Here is a 14757-nt window from a genome sequence, read left to right as displayed (position 1 = left end):
ACCATGCCGCACTGAACAACATTATGCCGCACTGAACAACACCATGCCGCACTGAACAACACCATGCCGCACTGAACAACACGATCCCGCATTGAACAACACCATCCTGCACTGAACAACACCATGCCGCACTGAACAACACCATGCCGCACTGAACAACACCATTCCGCACTGAACAACACCATGCCGCACTGAACAACACCATCCTGCACTGAACAACACCATCCCGCACTGAACAACACCATGCCGCATTAAACAACACCATGCCGCACTGAACAACACCATCCTGCACTGAACAACACCATGCCGCACTGAACAACACCATGCCGCACTGAACAACACCATGCCGCACTGAACAACATTATGCCGCACTGAACAACATTATGCCGCACTAAACAACATTATGTCGCACTGAACAACACCATGCCGCACTGAACAACACCATGCTGCACTGAACAACATTATGCCGCACTGAACAACACGATCCCGCATTGAACAACACCATCCCGCAGTGAACAACACCATGCCGCATTGAACAACACCATGCCGCACTGAACAACACCATGCTGCACTGAACAACATTATGCTGCACTGAACAACACGATCCTGCATTGAACAACACCATGCCGCACTGAACAACACCATCCTGCACTGAACAACACCATGCCGCACTGAACAACACCATGCCGCACTGAACAACATTATGCCGCACTGAAAAACACCATGCCGCACTGAACAACACCATCCCGCACTGAACAACACCATGCCGCATTGAACAACACCATGCCGCACTGAACAACACCATGCTGCACTGAACAACATTATGCTGCACTGAACAACACGATCCTGCATTGAACAACACCATGCCGCACTGAACAACACCATCCTGCACTGAACAACACCATCCTGCACTGAACAACACCACCCCGCACTGAACAACATGATCCCGCATTGAACAACACCATCCCGCACTGAACAACACCATGCCGCACTGAACAACACCATTCCGCACTGAACAACACCATGCCGCACTGAACAACACCATGCCGCACTGAACAACACCATGCCGCACTGAACAACACCATGCCGCACTGAACAACATTATGCCGCACTGAACAACACCATGCCGCACTGAACAACACCATCCCGCACTGAACAACACCATGCCGCATTGAACAACACCATGCCGCACTGAATAACACCATCCTGCACTGAACAACACCATCCCGCACTAAACAACACCATGCCGCACTAAACAACATTATGGCGCACTGGACAACATTATGCCGCACTGAACAACACCATGCTGCACTGAACAACATTATGCTGCACTGAAAAACACGATCCTGCATTGAACAACACCATGCCGCACTGAACAACACCATCCTGCACTGAACAAAACCATGCCGCACTGAACAACACCATGCCGCACTGAACAACATTATGCCGCACTGAAAAACACCATGCCGCACTGAACAACACCATCCCGCACTGAACAACACCATGCCGCACTGAACAACACCATCCTGCACTGAACAACACCATGCCGCACTGAACAACACCATTCCGCACTGAACAACACCATGCCGCACTGAACAACATTACGCTGCACTGAACAACACCATGCCGCACTGAACAACACCATGCCGCATTGAACAACACCATGCCGCATTGAACAACACCATGCCGCACTGAACAACACCATGCCGCACTGAACAACACCATCCTGCACTGAACAACACCATGCCGCACTGAACAACACCATGCCGCACTGAACAACACCATCCTGCACTGAACAACACCATGCCGCACCGAACAACATTATGCCGCACTGAACAACACCATGCCGCACTGAACAACACCATCCCGCACTGAACAACATTATGCCGCACTGAAAAACACCATGCCGCACTGAACAACACCATCCCGCACTGAACAACACCATGCCGCATTGAACAACACCATGCCGCACTGAACAACACCATGCTGCACTGAACAACATTATGCTGCACTGAACAACACGATCCTGCATTGAACAACACCATGCCGCACTGAACAACACCATCCTGCACTGAACAACACCATCCTGCACTGAACAACACCACCCCGCACTGAACAACATGATCCCGCATTGAACAACACCATCCCGCACTGAACAACACCATGCCGCACTGAACAACACCATTCCGCACTGAACAACACCATGCCGCACTGAACAACACCATGCCGCACTGAACAACACCATGCCGCACTGAACAACACCATGCCGCACTGAACAACATTATGCCGCACTGAACAACACCATGCCGCACTGAACAACACCATCCCGCACTGAACAACACCATGCCGCATTGAACAACACCATGCCGCACTGAACAACACCATCCTGCACTGAACAACACCATCCCGCACTAAACAACACCATGCCACACTGAACAACATTATGGCGCACTGGACAACATTATGCCGCACTGAACAACACCATGCCGCACTGAACAACACCATGCCGCACTGAACAACACCATGCCGCACTGAACAACACCATGCCGCACTGAACAACATTATGCCGCACTGAACAACACCATGCCGCACTGAACAACACCATGCCGCACTGAACAACACGATCCCGCATCGAACAACACCATCCTGCACTGAACAACACCATGCCGCACTGAACAACACCATGCCGCACTGAACAACACCATTCCACACTGAACAACACCATGCCGCACTGAACAACACCATCCTGCACTGAACAACACCATCCCGCACTGAACAACACCATGCCGCATTGAACAACACCATGCCGCACTGAACAACACCATCCTGCACTGAACAACACCATGCCGCACTGAACAACACCATGCCGCACTGAACAACACCATGCCGCACTGAACAACATTATGCCGCACTGAACAACATTATGCCGCACTAAACAACATTATGTCGCACTGAACAACACCATGCCGCACTGAACAACACCATGCTGCACTGAACAACATTATGCCGCACTGAACAACACGATCCCGCATTGAACAACACCATCCCGCAGTGAACAACACCATGCCGCATTGAACAACACCATGCCGCACTGAACAACACCATGCTGCACTGAACAACATTATGGCGCACTGAACAACATTATGCCGCACTGAACAACACCATGCCGCACTGAACAACACCATGCCGCACTGAACAACACCATGCCGCACTGAACAACATTATGCCGCACTGAACAACATTATGCCGCACTGAACAACACCATGCCGCACTGAACAACACCATGCCGCACTGAACAACACCATGCCGCACTGAACAACACGACGTCGCACTGAACAACACGACGCCGCACAGAACAACACGACGCCGCACAGAATAACACAATACCGCACAGAACAACACAATACCGCACAAACAGTTTTAGATAATATTACGTCGCAGTCATGTGACGCGGACATGACGTCAATAGGCGGAACTCACGGCAAAATTATAATCCGTGGGCGTGGCTTGCAACAGGAAGTAGGAAAGCGGCAGTTCTGGCAAACAAGACACAGCGGTTAGTAACACGATGACTAACAAGGCAAATATTTTTGTTTTCAGCTTGCAACTTGACCGTCTAGAGCGTACAAGGTAATTACAACTGTTTTTTTTTAGCCCTGAAAAGCGAGGGAGTGTGGCGTTTGGGAGGAATGTCGAACTCGGCGTCTGCTTCCAGCCACAGACGCCAAATTTCGACGATTATTTTGACTGGTCAACGGTTGTAAATTATTGCGTTGACTAAAAACTTTATTTAACTCTACTCTTAACTTTGCCGTTTCAGATATGCGGGTATTACACCGCGGAAATGACGTCAATAGGCTGAACTCTCACCAAAATTCAAATCTGTGGGCGCAATGGCCTTGAGCGAGACACCGGATACAAACACGACGATTATCAACAGAAATATCTTTATTTTCTGCTTGCAAGTGGACCGTCTAGAGCGTACACGGTAAGTACAACTCATTGTGTTTAAAAAGATTTACCTTTGTGTAGTTTGCGTTGCGTTGTATCTGTGAATGTTGGTTGAGGCTAAATGTTAATGTTTAATTTCATTCCTTTAGGTTCCACGGTGTTTGTTGGCTGTATGTTTTCCACTGCAAGAAGAGGCTCGTATCATTGACCAGCAGGAGCTACAATGGTGAGTACCCCTTTCGTCTTCCATTTATGTTAAACACTTCCTATTTCATGTCTAACAGTACTCGATTTAACAAATAACCATAAATAAATACAGTGTGGGCAGTCACGTTAACATATGTGATTATCCTGCCTAATATGTTTATCACAAATATGTCACTAATCACTAATATGTTTATTTGTTTATCACAACACCTTTGGACCTTCAGCAATCGATTATTTACCTTCATCTACATAGAGACAGAACGATGGTGTCTTAAACATCTCATTCATTTCACCAAATAACTTCACGCAGGTGGATAACGGCCGTCTCGGTCACGCTATGTTGCGTGATGCAGTTTTGAAGAACCAAATGCATTTATTCAATGAATAAGTCAAGCTAGTTCTATGTTTATGATGTTGTAAGTTACGGTACCGATTGAAGTTGAGTTCGAAGCCAGTGGAAAACAGCGCTGCGTTTGTGCTCTCCAGGTACAAATGTTGTGATCTCTGACTGACGACCGGGCGAGACTCAAGTAAGAGATGTCCAAACGAGCTCCGGCAGGGCGGGCCAAGGCGGAGCGAACGGACGCCCTTCAGGCCGCCAATGACGAGCTGAGAACCAAACTGATGGACGTCCAGTTAGAACTTCAGCAGGAGAAGAACAAGGTGAAAACCTCAACAGGCAGACACTGCCTGCCTCCCTGCCTGCCTCCCTGCCTGCCTCCCTGCCTGCCTCCCTCCCTCCCAGTTTTCCCGATGTAGATTAGACATGCGTGTGCCATGACTGTGTCAGCCTACATCAACAAATGCACCGAGGACGTCAGCACCACTAAGAATATCATCACCCGGGGCAACCAACGACCCTGGATGACTGAGGAGGTACGTCAAACGCTACGAGCGCGGAACTCTGCCTTCAAGTCTGGCGACAAGGAGACACTGAGGACAGCGAGAGCCAACTTGAACCGTGCCATCAGGATAGCGAAGCGAGACCGCAGTCGAAAATTTCAGGATCGTTTCCACGACGTCAAAAACATCAGGAGTATGTGGCAAGGCATACGGGCGATTACAGACTACAACTCACCCTCCCCCCCCCGGTGGGTGTAGTTGATGCTGACTTTCTAAATGGTCTAAATAACTTCTTTGGGAGGTTCGAGGCACTAAACGGCACTCCAGCAGTTAAAACTGTCCCCCATCAGGAAGAGGAGGTACTCTGCCTTGACTCCGCCGATGTGTTGAAGACCCTGAGGAGAGTCAACCCCTGTAAGGCCCCTGGCCCCGACAACATTCCTGGGCGTGTGTTCAGGGAATGTGCAAGTCATCTGGCTGGGGTCATCACAGACATTTTTAACACCTCGCTGGGCCAAGCCACAGTGCCGGCGTGCTTTAAGACTGCCTCCATCATTCCGGTGCCGAAGAAACCTCAAATCACCTCATTTAATGATTACCGGCCTGTTGCACTGACTCCGGTTATGATGAAGTGCTTCGAAAGGCTGCTTAAAGGTCACATCGTTTCCAGACTCCCCCTATTATTTGACCCGTTCCAGTTTGCCGACCGGCAAAACCGCTCCACTCAGGACGCCATCTCCTCCGTTCTTCACCTGAGCCTGGCTCACCTGGAGGAGAAGAACACCCATGTGCGGAGGCTGTTCCTGGACTTCAGCTCAGCGTTTAACACCATCATCCCACAGCATCTGGTAGGAAAATTGGAACACCTGGGCTTCAACACCCCCCTTCGCAACTGGCTGCTAGACTTCCTCACCAACAGACCTCAGTCAGTCCGGGTCGGACAGAACACCTCTGATGTCATCACCCTCAGCACAGGCTCCCTTCAGGGCTGCGTCCTGAGCCCCCTGCTGTGCACCCTGATGACACACGACTGCGTCCTCAGGTTCACCACCAATCACATCGTGAAGTCAGCAGACGACACAACGGTGGTGGGGCTCATCAGAGACAACAACGACCTGGACTACAGAGAGGAGGTGGAGCAGCTGGTGGGCTGGTGCAGAGAAAACAGCCTGATCCTGAATGAGGAGAAGATGAAGGAGATCATCGTCGACTTCAGGAAAAAACAGCCTCACCACGCTCCACTGATCATCAACAGCTCAGCTGTGGAGGTGGTCAGCACCACCAAATTCCTGGGGGTCCACATCACAGAAGACCTCACCTGGACTATGAACACTACGGCACTGGTCAAGAGGGCACAGAAGCGCTTGTACTTCCTGCGGAGGATGAGGAGAGCCCACCTGCCCCCACCCATCATGAGGACGTTCTACAGGAGCACCATAGAGAGCATTCTGACAAGCTGTCTCTCTGTGTGGTGTGGAGGCTGCACCGCCTCCGATTGGAAGAACGTGAGGAGAGTGGTGAGGACAGCAGAGAGGATCATAGGGGCTCCTCTTCCCTCCATTCAGGACATTTCATCTCAGCGCTGCATGTCCCGTGCCCGTAACATCATCAATGACCCATCACACCCCCACCATGGACTGTTCTCCCTGCTGCCCTCTGGGAAGAGGTTTGCAGCATCCGCTGCAGGTCCACCAGGTTCTGCAACAGCTTTTTCCCTGCTGTCATCAGACTGTTGAACACTAGAACTGTTGAGCTCTAAACTGAACTCTGCATCACACATTCACAGAACTGTACTTTATGACACTACGGACCTCTATCTTGCACTATCTCGCACTACCAACTTTACTGAACTTGTATAAACCCTTTAAATAGAAGTTTAATACATGGTTTAGCATTCCTCTGCACACTCTTGAATACTGTTTTGCCTACTTGCACTATTGCATAATTATCACTGCTGCACTTTATACTTATTTTTAATATATATATATATATATATATATATATATATATATATAGTATATATGTATATATATATATTTTCATAGGATATGTTACTTCTATTCAACTGCAATATCACTACTTTGTTGTAAGACGTATGCAACGGAATTTCGTTTTGTATGCACCATGTGCAGACAAGATGACAATAAAGTTTGTCTAAGTCTAAGTCATGTCAGGTCAGCTGTCTGGAGAGAGAGAGAAGTCAGGACCTGCGGGCGGAGCACCACCGTGCCACCGCCGCCATGACGGAACTCAAAAGCAAACTCCATGAGGAGAAGCAGAAAGAGTTAGCCATTACCAGGGAGACATTACTGCGGCAGCATGAAATGGAGCTGATGAGAGTGATCAAAATCAAAGATGGAGAGATCCAGCGACTGAATGCCTTGGTCCTCAGCCTGAGGGACGGCTCCATGGACAAGGTGATCCGCTCTATCCGTGTCTGACTATCCGCACGCCACGTCGGGCTTCGATGCGGCCGCTACCGTATTGTGTAGCTTGTCCCCAGTAAGCGTCGCGGCGCTCCGTTGCGGTCTCAACGGCCCGGTGTGGCGCAATGTCTGCTCAGGTGAGGAGGGGGGGCGCTTTGCTGGCGGAGGTGGAGGAGACGCGGCGGTGTCGGGAGACCGAGCGGTGTCGCCTCCACCAGGAGCGCGGAAGAAGCCCTGGCAGCGGCCCAGCAGGCCTGGCAGTCCCGAGCGGCCGAGCTCCGATCGGCTCATCACCAGCATCGGGAGGAGCTGAGCCGAACCAAGAGAGACTGCGAGAGGGAGATCCGCCGACTGGTAGGACTGATCAGATGCGCGGTGCGTGGCTATGTTCCCAATTTCGTTGTATACCTGCAGTGCAATGACACCTAAGGCATTCTATTCTATTCTATTTCACAAGAAGAAAATGTCCGGTTGCTCGCTTCGCTTTTGTCACAGCAAAGGTGTTCTAGTCGATTCAAGAAAAAAATTGGCCGGTTGCTTTCTTTGTTTTTGTCACAATTCTGGCAAATGAGTTTGCCCGCCTGCCTGAGCGCTCCCCGTTTGTACATCCAGACGGATGAGATCAAGCTGAAAGACAGAGCGGTTAGTGTTTTGGATGAAGCCCTGGGGCCGGCCACGACCACCGCCTTCAGCTGCAGACTCAGGCTGCCGAGCAGCAGATCGCTGCCCTGAGGGATTCCCAAAGGGCGGGCCTAAACTACCCTGGAAGTGGGGTCAACGCCGCTACTAGCAATCCTCTTCATTGCGTAAGCCACCTCATCACACACTTGCAGTACGCATGACTTAGTTCGTTGCTGGAGGAAGGTAGCACAAAAACAGTTTTGAACTTTGAACGAGTGCTTGTGTGTGTGTGTTGCGGGGTGTTTTCAGTCTCAGGAGGATCGGGACACGCGACGGTTTCATCTGAAAATCGCTGAGCTCAGCGCAGTCATCAGGAAACTGGAGGATCGAAACGCCCTGCTTTCTGAAGAGCGCAATGAACTGGTAATTTATTGACGGCACGCTTGAAGGTTTGCGCTACGTTTGATGCGCGCCATCCAGCGAGGCACCCATTGCGCTTGCTTATTAGTTGAGCGGCGCGGCGAGTCGGTTGCCTGGTAGATGTCTTTTATTGGGAGCCAAAGCCACGATTCCGTTCAAACCGATGCAAAAGGAATGGATACGTTCTGGCCCGCGTGTTGTGCGTCTTTCACATCCCGCACTTCATGCTTGCAGCTAAAGCGACTGAGAGAAACAGAAAGCCAGTTTCTGCCACTCCTGTACAAAAACAAACGCCTGAGCAGGAAGAATGAAGAACTCTCGCTGGTGCTGTGTCGCCTTGAAAACAAAGTGCGCTTTGTCACCCAGGAGAACGAGGAGATGGCAAGCTTGGTAAGTCGACGCGGACAAGGGCGGCGTGCCAACAGAGTCCACTGCATTTGTGTTCCACAGAGAAGGCCTAGTTCGCTCAATGACCTGGACCGCGGTTGCGGCCAGCAGGACGGTGAAATGGAGTTCCTTCAAGTTGTGGAGCAGCGGCACATCATCGACGACTTGTCCAAGGTCTTCAGGCAGGCGACTCGGTGCACGTACGGCAGCGCCGCGCTCGCTCGCTGTCGCCAGGAAACCTTTTCCGTCCAAAGCTTGGCCGGCGGCCGCCATCCAAAAAATTGGCCCCTTAAATTCCGACCTTTCAAGCAGGAGCATTGTGCGCACGCGTTTGAACACGCTTTAGACTTGTTTTGCCGTTTTCAGCAGCTCAAAGCTCCCGTTTTGTCAGCGCCTTTGCCACTCGCTGTGCGCTGAAAACGACGGACTTGCCCGGCTGCTCAGCCCGTCAACCATGAGCCGCGAGCGCGACGTCATTGTCCGTAGGCAGCTAGTGGCAAAATGCACCCTGTTAGAGTTGCGCTCGCTCCAACTTATTTTGCAAGAACCACACGGGAGACAAGTAAGTTCTTTTGGACACCTGCAGGTGGAGAGTCCATCCGTTGTACGAATGAAGTCTGACTCTCGGCTCCTGCACGAGCATTTTAATTAAGAGAAACAGGGTGGGTGTAAGAGTGGATTGAATAGAGGAAGCCCTTGACCTCTAGTCAAAACATAGCAAGGGGTGTTTTACGACTTTGTGTAGGAAGGGATAAGCGATAGGGATAAATAAGGGATAAATAATATTATTTATTACAGGTCGCAGTCAAAGTCAAAGCAACACAATGATACGATAAAGATAATCTGGAAAACCCTGACACACCCTGTAGTTGTCACTTTTGGAAAAGACGAGCGTCCCTCCAATCATCGCCGGTGACGTGTTTTTCAGGCTCTGGAGACAGGAGCTCATGTCAGAAATGTCATTGTGAGTCGCGTTTGTTTCTGCGCCGGAGCCGTTCGTTCCCTTTGCATCCAAAGAATCTCAAAGGCGGATTATTTGTGTCGACAGGAGAGAGATTTGCTGCTACGATACCGACGTCGAGAATCTCTGAGGAGGAACAAAGCGTGAGGTCCTGCAAGGTGAGTCTGTTTGTTTGCGGCTGCTTGGTGTTGCGCAAGATGAAATGGCCTTTTTCTCGCTATCGTTCCTCTCGTCGATTCATCGTGAGGTGTCGCTTCAGTTTGTTCAGAGAGATGTTCGCTTCCGCGCCCGCAGGTCATCGAAACATTTTACGGCTACGACGAAGACGTGTTGGTGGACTCGGACGGATCGTCCTTGTCTTTTCACACCGACAGAACCCCCGACACGGAACCCGAAGAGGTAGCCCGCCATTTCTGCCAGCGTATTGGCACCAAACATTCCTCTTCAGCCTGGAATCGGACTCGTCTTTGCGTCGCGGGTGCTTTGTCGCCGGTCTGACTGATTCTGGTACTAGTGCTGTGTTGCATTGGTGTGTGCATGAAGAGGCGGAGCTTCGCTACCGCCAGCTGACGCAAGAATATCAAGCGCTGCAACGAGCCTACGCTCTGCTAGCCCAGACCAGCGAAAGGGGACTACGACGCCGAGAAGGAGATCAAGGTGGCGCCCCTTCCCGCAACCCCCGGCCGGGTCGCAGCCTCCCCGTTCTCACCCAGCCTCGGGTGTTCTCTGGTCTGAAAGGAGGAGGAGGAGCCTCCCTCCTCCTCCTTTCAGACCAGAGAAAAGCTGATGGTAGAAATGGGTCACTATCAAAGCAGAGTAGCAGATCTGGAGTCAGCGCTGAAGCAACAAGGACAGGTAAGCTCATCAATGAGCACACCTTTTTCTCAGACAAAATAGCTACATTCTTCAGTCACTCATCCGTCTGGCATTACTGGACCAACCCCCCCCCCCCCCCCCCCCCGAACGTGGCTGGGAAAATGCGGAGAAAAGCAAATGTCATTTTCCAGTCAACCAAAGAATTTGTGGATGAAAATGACACAACATTCCAAAGCTGTCCACGCGTTTGTCTCTTCTAGAATGTCAAGTGGGTGGAGGAGAAGCAGCTGCTGCGTCAGAGCAATCAGCAGTTGGCCGAAAAGGTGACGGAAAGAAAGGCGCTGGGCGGAGTCGCTTGGCGTCACACCTGTCGGGAAGCCCCGCAGATGAGGTCTGACTGTCTTTTCAGGTCAGGCGGATGGAGGCGGAAGAAGCGCGTCTGAAAGAGCACATCCAGGATATCCGAGACCAAAACGAACTGCTTGAGTTCCGCATCCTGGAGCTGGAGGTGGGAAGACTCGCACAAGCGTGTTGAGGCCAGAGATGTGACGGACGGACGGACGGACGGACGGATGCATGCCTCTGCCTTTCAGGAGAGGGAGTGGCGCTCCCCCGTCTTGAAGTTTCTGCAAGTCCGTTTCCCAGACGGCCTCAGCCCTTTGCAGATCTACTGCGAGGCCGAGGGCGTGAGCGTACGTAAGGCGTCCCTCGCAACCCTAACCTTAACCCGAGGTCCCAGAACACCTTACATTGCTCCTTGCGCCTTTCCCCCGGACATCGTCATCAGTGATCTGATGAAGAAGCTGAACATCCTGGGCTATAACGCCGTAAGTGTATGTCGAACTCCTTATGTTCGCACTCCACGAGACTCGGCGGCTCAAATGTGACTTTTGGAAGGCTTTGCGCTGAAAGAAGCTTGTTGACGCTGTGCCTTTGGGCTCTTGCAGAATCTCACCAACGAGGAGCAGGTGGTCGTGATTCACGCCAGGACCCTTCTCACCCTAGCCGAGAAGGTAACGCGCACGTCCACGCACGCTCTCGCATTCTGCTTATGTGACAGCAGCCTTTCCTCAGTGGTTAGAATACATCAAAGTGACCAAGTCAGCACTTCAACAGAAGATGTTGGACATTGAAAGTGAGAAGGTAGACAGACACGCGACATCAGCCAAGGGGAACTCCGGCAATGTGCCCCAACAATTCTGACCTTGAGCTGTGCTAGGATATGTTCTGCAAGCAGAAGGGCTACCTGGATGAAGAGTTGGACTTCAGGAAGTGTTCCATGGACCAGGCTCATAAGGTAAGCCGCCCTCAAATCTCCCGCCGGACCACTGATGGACGAGGATTGCGGCCCAGAGGATCCTGGAGCTGGAGGCCATGTTGTACGAGGCGCTACCGCAGCGGGACTGCCCCGCCACGGACGGCGAAAAAGCCAGCCACGCTGGCGTGAATGACGTGCTGATGGCGGATCAGAGAGAAGAGCTTAGGAGCGCCGTGGACCAATGGAAGCGAGCCCTGATGTGCGAGTTGAGGGAGCGCGACGCTTGCATCCTCCAAGAGAGAATGGATCTGCTGCACAGCGCGCAACAGGTAAGGGCCCAAAGCCAGCCCGGCACTTACTTGCACGCTTACTGGCTTTTGAATGCCACTTTCCATTTGTCCGTCCTAGAGGAACAAAGAGCTGAAAGAATTCATCGAAGCTCAGAAGAGACAAATCAAACAATTGGAGGAGAAGTTTCTGTTTCTCTTTCTATTCTTCTCCTTGGCCTTCATTCTGTGGCCCTAACACCAGCTGGTGAGTGAGCTCCAGCGGCACCGCACTCGACACCTCCGATACACTGCCAGCCGGTCTCAGACGTTGGCAGACGCTCCGATGCCAACGTATACCCCCCGCCACGGTGACAGAGGCACCGCGTCACACCGGCGCTCATCCAATCAGAAGGCAGGAAAAGCAAATTCACATGCAGGGCACTTTTGAACCAGAAGAGAGCGCCACAAAAAACGGTTGTTGCCCCAAACGCGCACTAAAAAGGGTCAGAATAACAAGAGTCCCACTGGCCAGCCGGGGCCACCCGTCCAGCTGTTTCTTCAGGGGGGAAAAAAATTGGAGTCACCGGTGAGTACATTTTGCATTTAGCTCTGCTTTTCTGCTTCTGTCTTCAAGTGTGTGGCATCCTGCGATCAAAGAGTCAGCCAACCCCAAAGCGGTTGACCTCAACGTCCCACCACCATGCCTACCAGAGCAGGTGACGTGATGCTTTGGACATCCTTCCGTCTCAGATGCCCAAAAGTACTCTTTGCCACATCTGCGGCAATACGGTGTCTTTTCAAAGGTGCAAATAAATCCAGCGTGGGCGGAACACGCACGTCTTCGGTTTTTCCCGCTTTGTTTGTGTGACAGCTGTTGTGAAAATTTTATACAAATAAAGTTGTATAGTACAGGTTTGGCCAAGCCGCAACTCCCGAACCGCATGCGGCTCTTTTATGTTCATATCAACATTTGTGTGTGTGTGTGGGGGGGGGGGGGGGGGGGTTGTGCGTGTTGGCTTCACTTGAGTTCAATTTGGTATTTTGGTCAAAAGCGCATGTGGTGAAATTCCACAAAGTAGGATGGGCAAACACATTTCTTTAAACTATGAGTGTCAATTGGGCTCTCGAAATGGCAGGGAAAAGATGCACAGCAAAACGAAAATACGTAGATGAACACAGGACGTTTTAATCAGAGTGGGAAAGTTTCTATTTTTTGTTGAACGTGATGGCAAACCATTCTGCCTGATATGTCAGACCTCAGCGCATTTCAAAGATTCAAATCTTCAGCGCCATGCACTTCAGCTCACTCCATGCTAACATTGATCAGGCGTCGAACCCGCATCATCATGCTTAAGAGGTGGCCATGCTAACCAGTGCGCCATTATGTCAACGCATAATAACTAAGTCTACTGGTCAAAACAGCGGTTACTATATGACGTCGCTACGTCGTGGTCACGTGACGCAGACAAGACGTCAATGGACGTGGGCAGAGTTAACTTGTTTAAAAGGGAGTAGGCAGAAGAAATATTTAATTTATTTAAATCTATTTTGAGTGCACACCATTATGCCAATGCATAACAACTGTAAATCTACTAAACAAAACAGCGGTTGCTATATGACATCTGCCACGTCGTGGTCACGTGACATACGTGACGTCGATGGGCGTAACTTTCGCCGGAATTCAAATCCGCGGGGAGAGTTAACTTGTTTAAAAGAGAGTGGGCAGAAGAATTATTTAATTTATTTAAATCTATTTGGTGTGTGCGCCATTATGTCAATGCATAACAACTGTAAGTCTACTAAACAAAACAGCGGTTGCTATTTGACGTCTGCCACGTCGTGGTCACGTGACGCGGACGTGACGTCGACGCCTACTTTACATCCCACCGATCACAGGACTCCTCGGCTGCATAACCGTGCCCCCTTCCCAACCAATCGGATTTGCTATACGCGAAAACGACGCCAATGGAAAGAGCTTCCGCCCAAATTTAAATCCGTGGGCGTGGCTCGCAGCAGGAAGTAGGAAAATGGCGGCGATGTTGACAAAGACACAGCGGATGGTAACATACGACTAACAAGAGAAATATTTTTATTTTCTGCTTGCAACTGGACCGTCCAGAGCGTACACGGTAAGTACAACTCATCGTTTTTAAAAAGAAGTACTTTTGTTGCCCTGAAAAGCGAGTGAGCGTGGCGTTTGTGGGGGACGTCGAATTTCGACGATTCTTTCTGGTCAACGGTTGTAAATGATTGTGTTGATTAAAAAAGAAAACTTGATGTAACTCTACTTTTAACTGCCGTTTCAGATAGATTTGGAATTGCATCACATCCAATTTTGCCTAGAGCGTACACGGTAAGTAACACTCGTTGTGTTTAAGGAGATTTACGTTTGTAATAGCAGAAGTGTAGCCGCGTTGCGTTGTACGTGTGAATGTTGGTCCGGGCGAAATGTTAATGTTTAATTTCATTCCTTTAGGTTCCACGGTGTTTGTTGGCTGCAAGTTTTCCACTGCAAGAAGAGGCTCATATCATTGACCAGGAGCGAGCTACAATGGTGAGTAGCCATAACATTTATGTTAAACACTTCCTATTTCATGT

At 50.6% G+C, this 14757-nt stretch overlaps 2 protein-coding genes and 1 long non-coding RNA gene across 9 annotated transcripts in view; all 3 read left to right on the top strand.

Annotated features, from left to right (window-relative positions):
* Positions 1–9974, top strand: part of LOC148385753 (uncharacterized) — a 226599-nt gene extending 216625 nt beyond the window's left edge. Inside the window, exons 27-30 of one of the 7 annotated variants that reach the window (XR_015853117.1) lie at positions 3655–3988; positions 4101–4177; positions 4645–4821; positions 9904–9974. The gene's annotated coding sequence lies outside the window, so the exon portion shown is untranslated. Of the gene's footprint in view, positions 1–3654; positions 3989–4100; positions 4178–4644; positions 5243–7175; positions 7401–9903 lie in introns of those variants that run through there. The other 6 variants (XR_015853119.1, XR_015853120.1, XR_015853118.1 and 3 more) reach the window with 6 other exon arrangements.
* Positions 8045–9804, top strand: LOC148385754 (uncharacterized). Its single transcript, XR_015863538.1, has 3 exons — positions 8045–8233; positions 8358–8471; positions 8703–9804. It is a non-coding gene; the product is annotated as an uncharacterized LOC148385754 (long non-coding RNA).
* Positions 9975–11585: 1611 nt separating the features above from the next.
* On the top strand, positions 11586–13096 carry LOC148385752 (janus kinase and microtubule-interacting protein 3-like). Its single transcript, XM_088401024.1, has 5 exons — positions 11586–11645; positions 11707–11775; positions 11852–11929; positions 11986–12219; positions 12299–13096. The coding sequence occupies exons 2-5, from the start codon at positions 11752–11754 to the stop codon at positions 12413–12415; spliced, it is 453 nt and encodes a 150-aa protein (XP_088257150.1). The 5' UTR covers positions 11586–11645; positions 11707–11751; the 3' UTR covers positions 12416–13096.
* Positions 13097–14757: the final 1661 nt, after the last annotated feature.

The sequence above is a fragment of the Syngnathus floridae genome, chromosome 16, assembly GCF_059516105.1.
Source record: "Syngnathus floridae isolate MCC-2025c chromosome 16, RoL_Sflo_1.0, whole genome shotgun sequence".
Lineage (NCBI taxonomy): Eukaryota > Metazoa > Chordata > Actinopteri > Syngnathiformes > Syngnathidae > Syngnathus > Syngnathus floridae.
The sequence above is the reverse complement of the archived record's forward strand: the minus strand, read 5'-3'. Positions and strand labels throughout refer to the sequence as shown.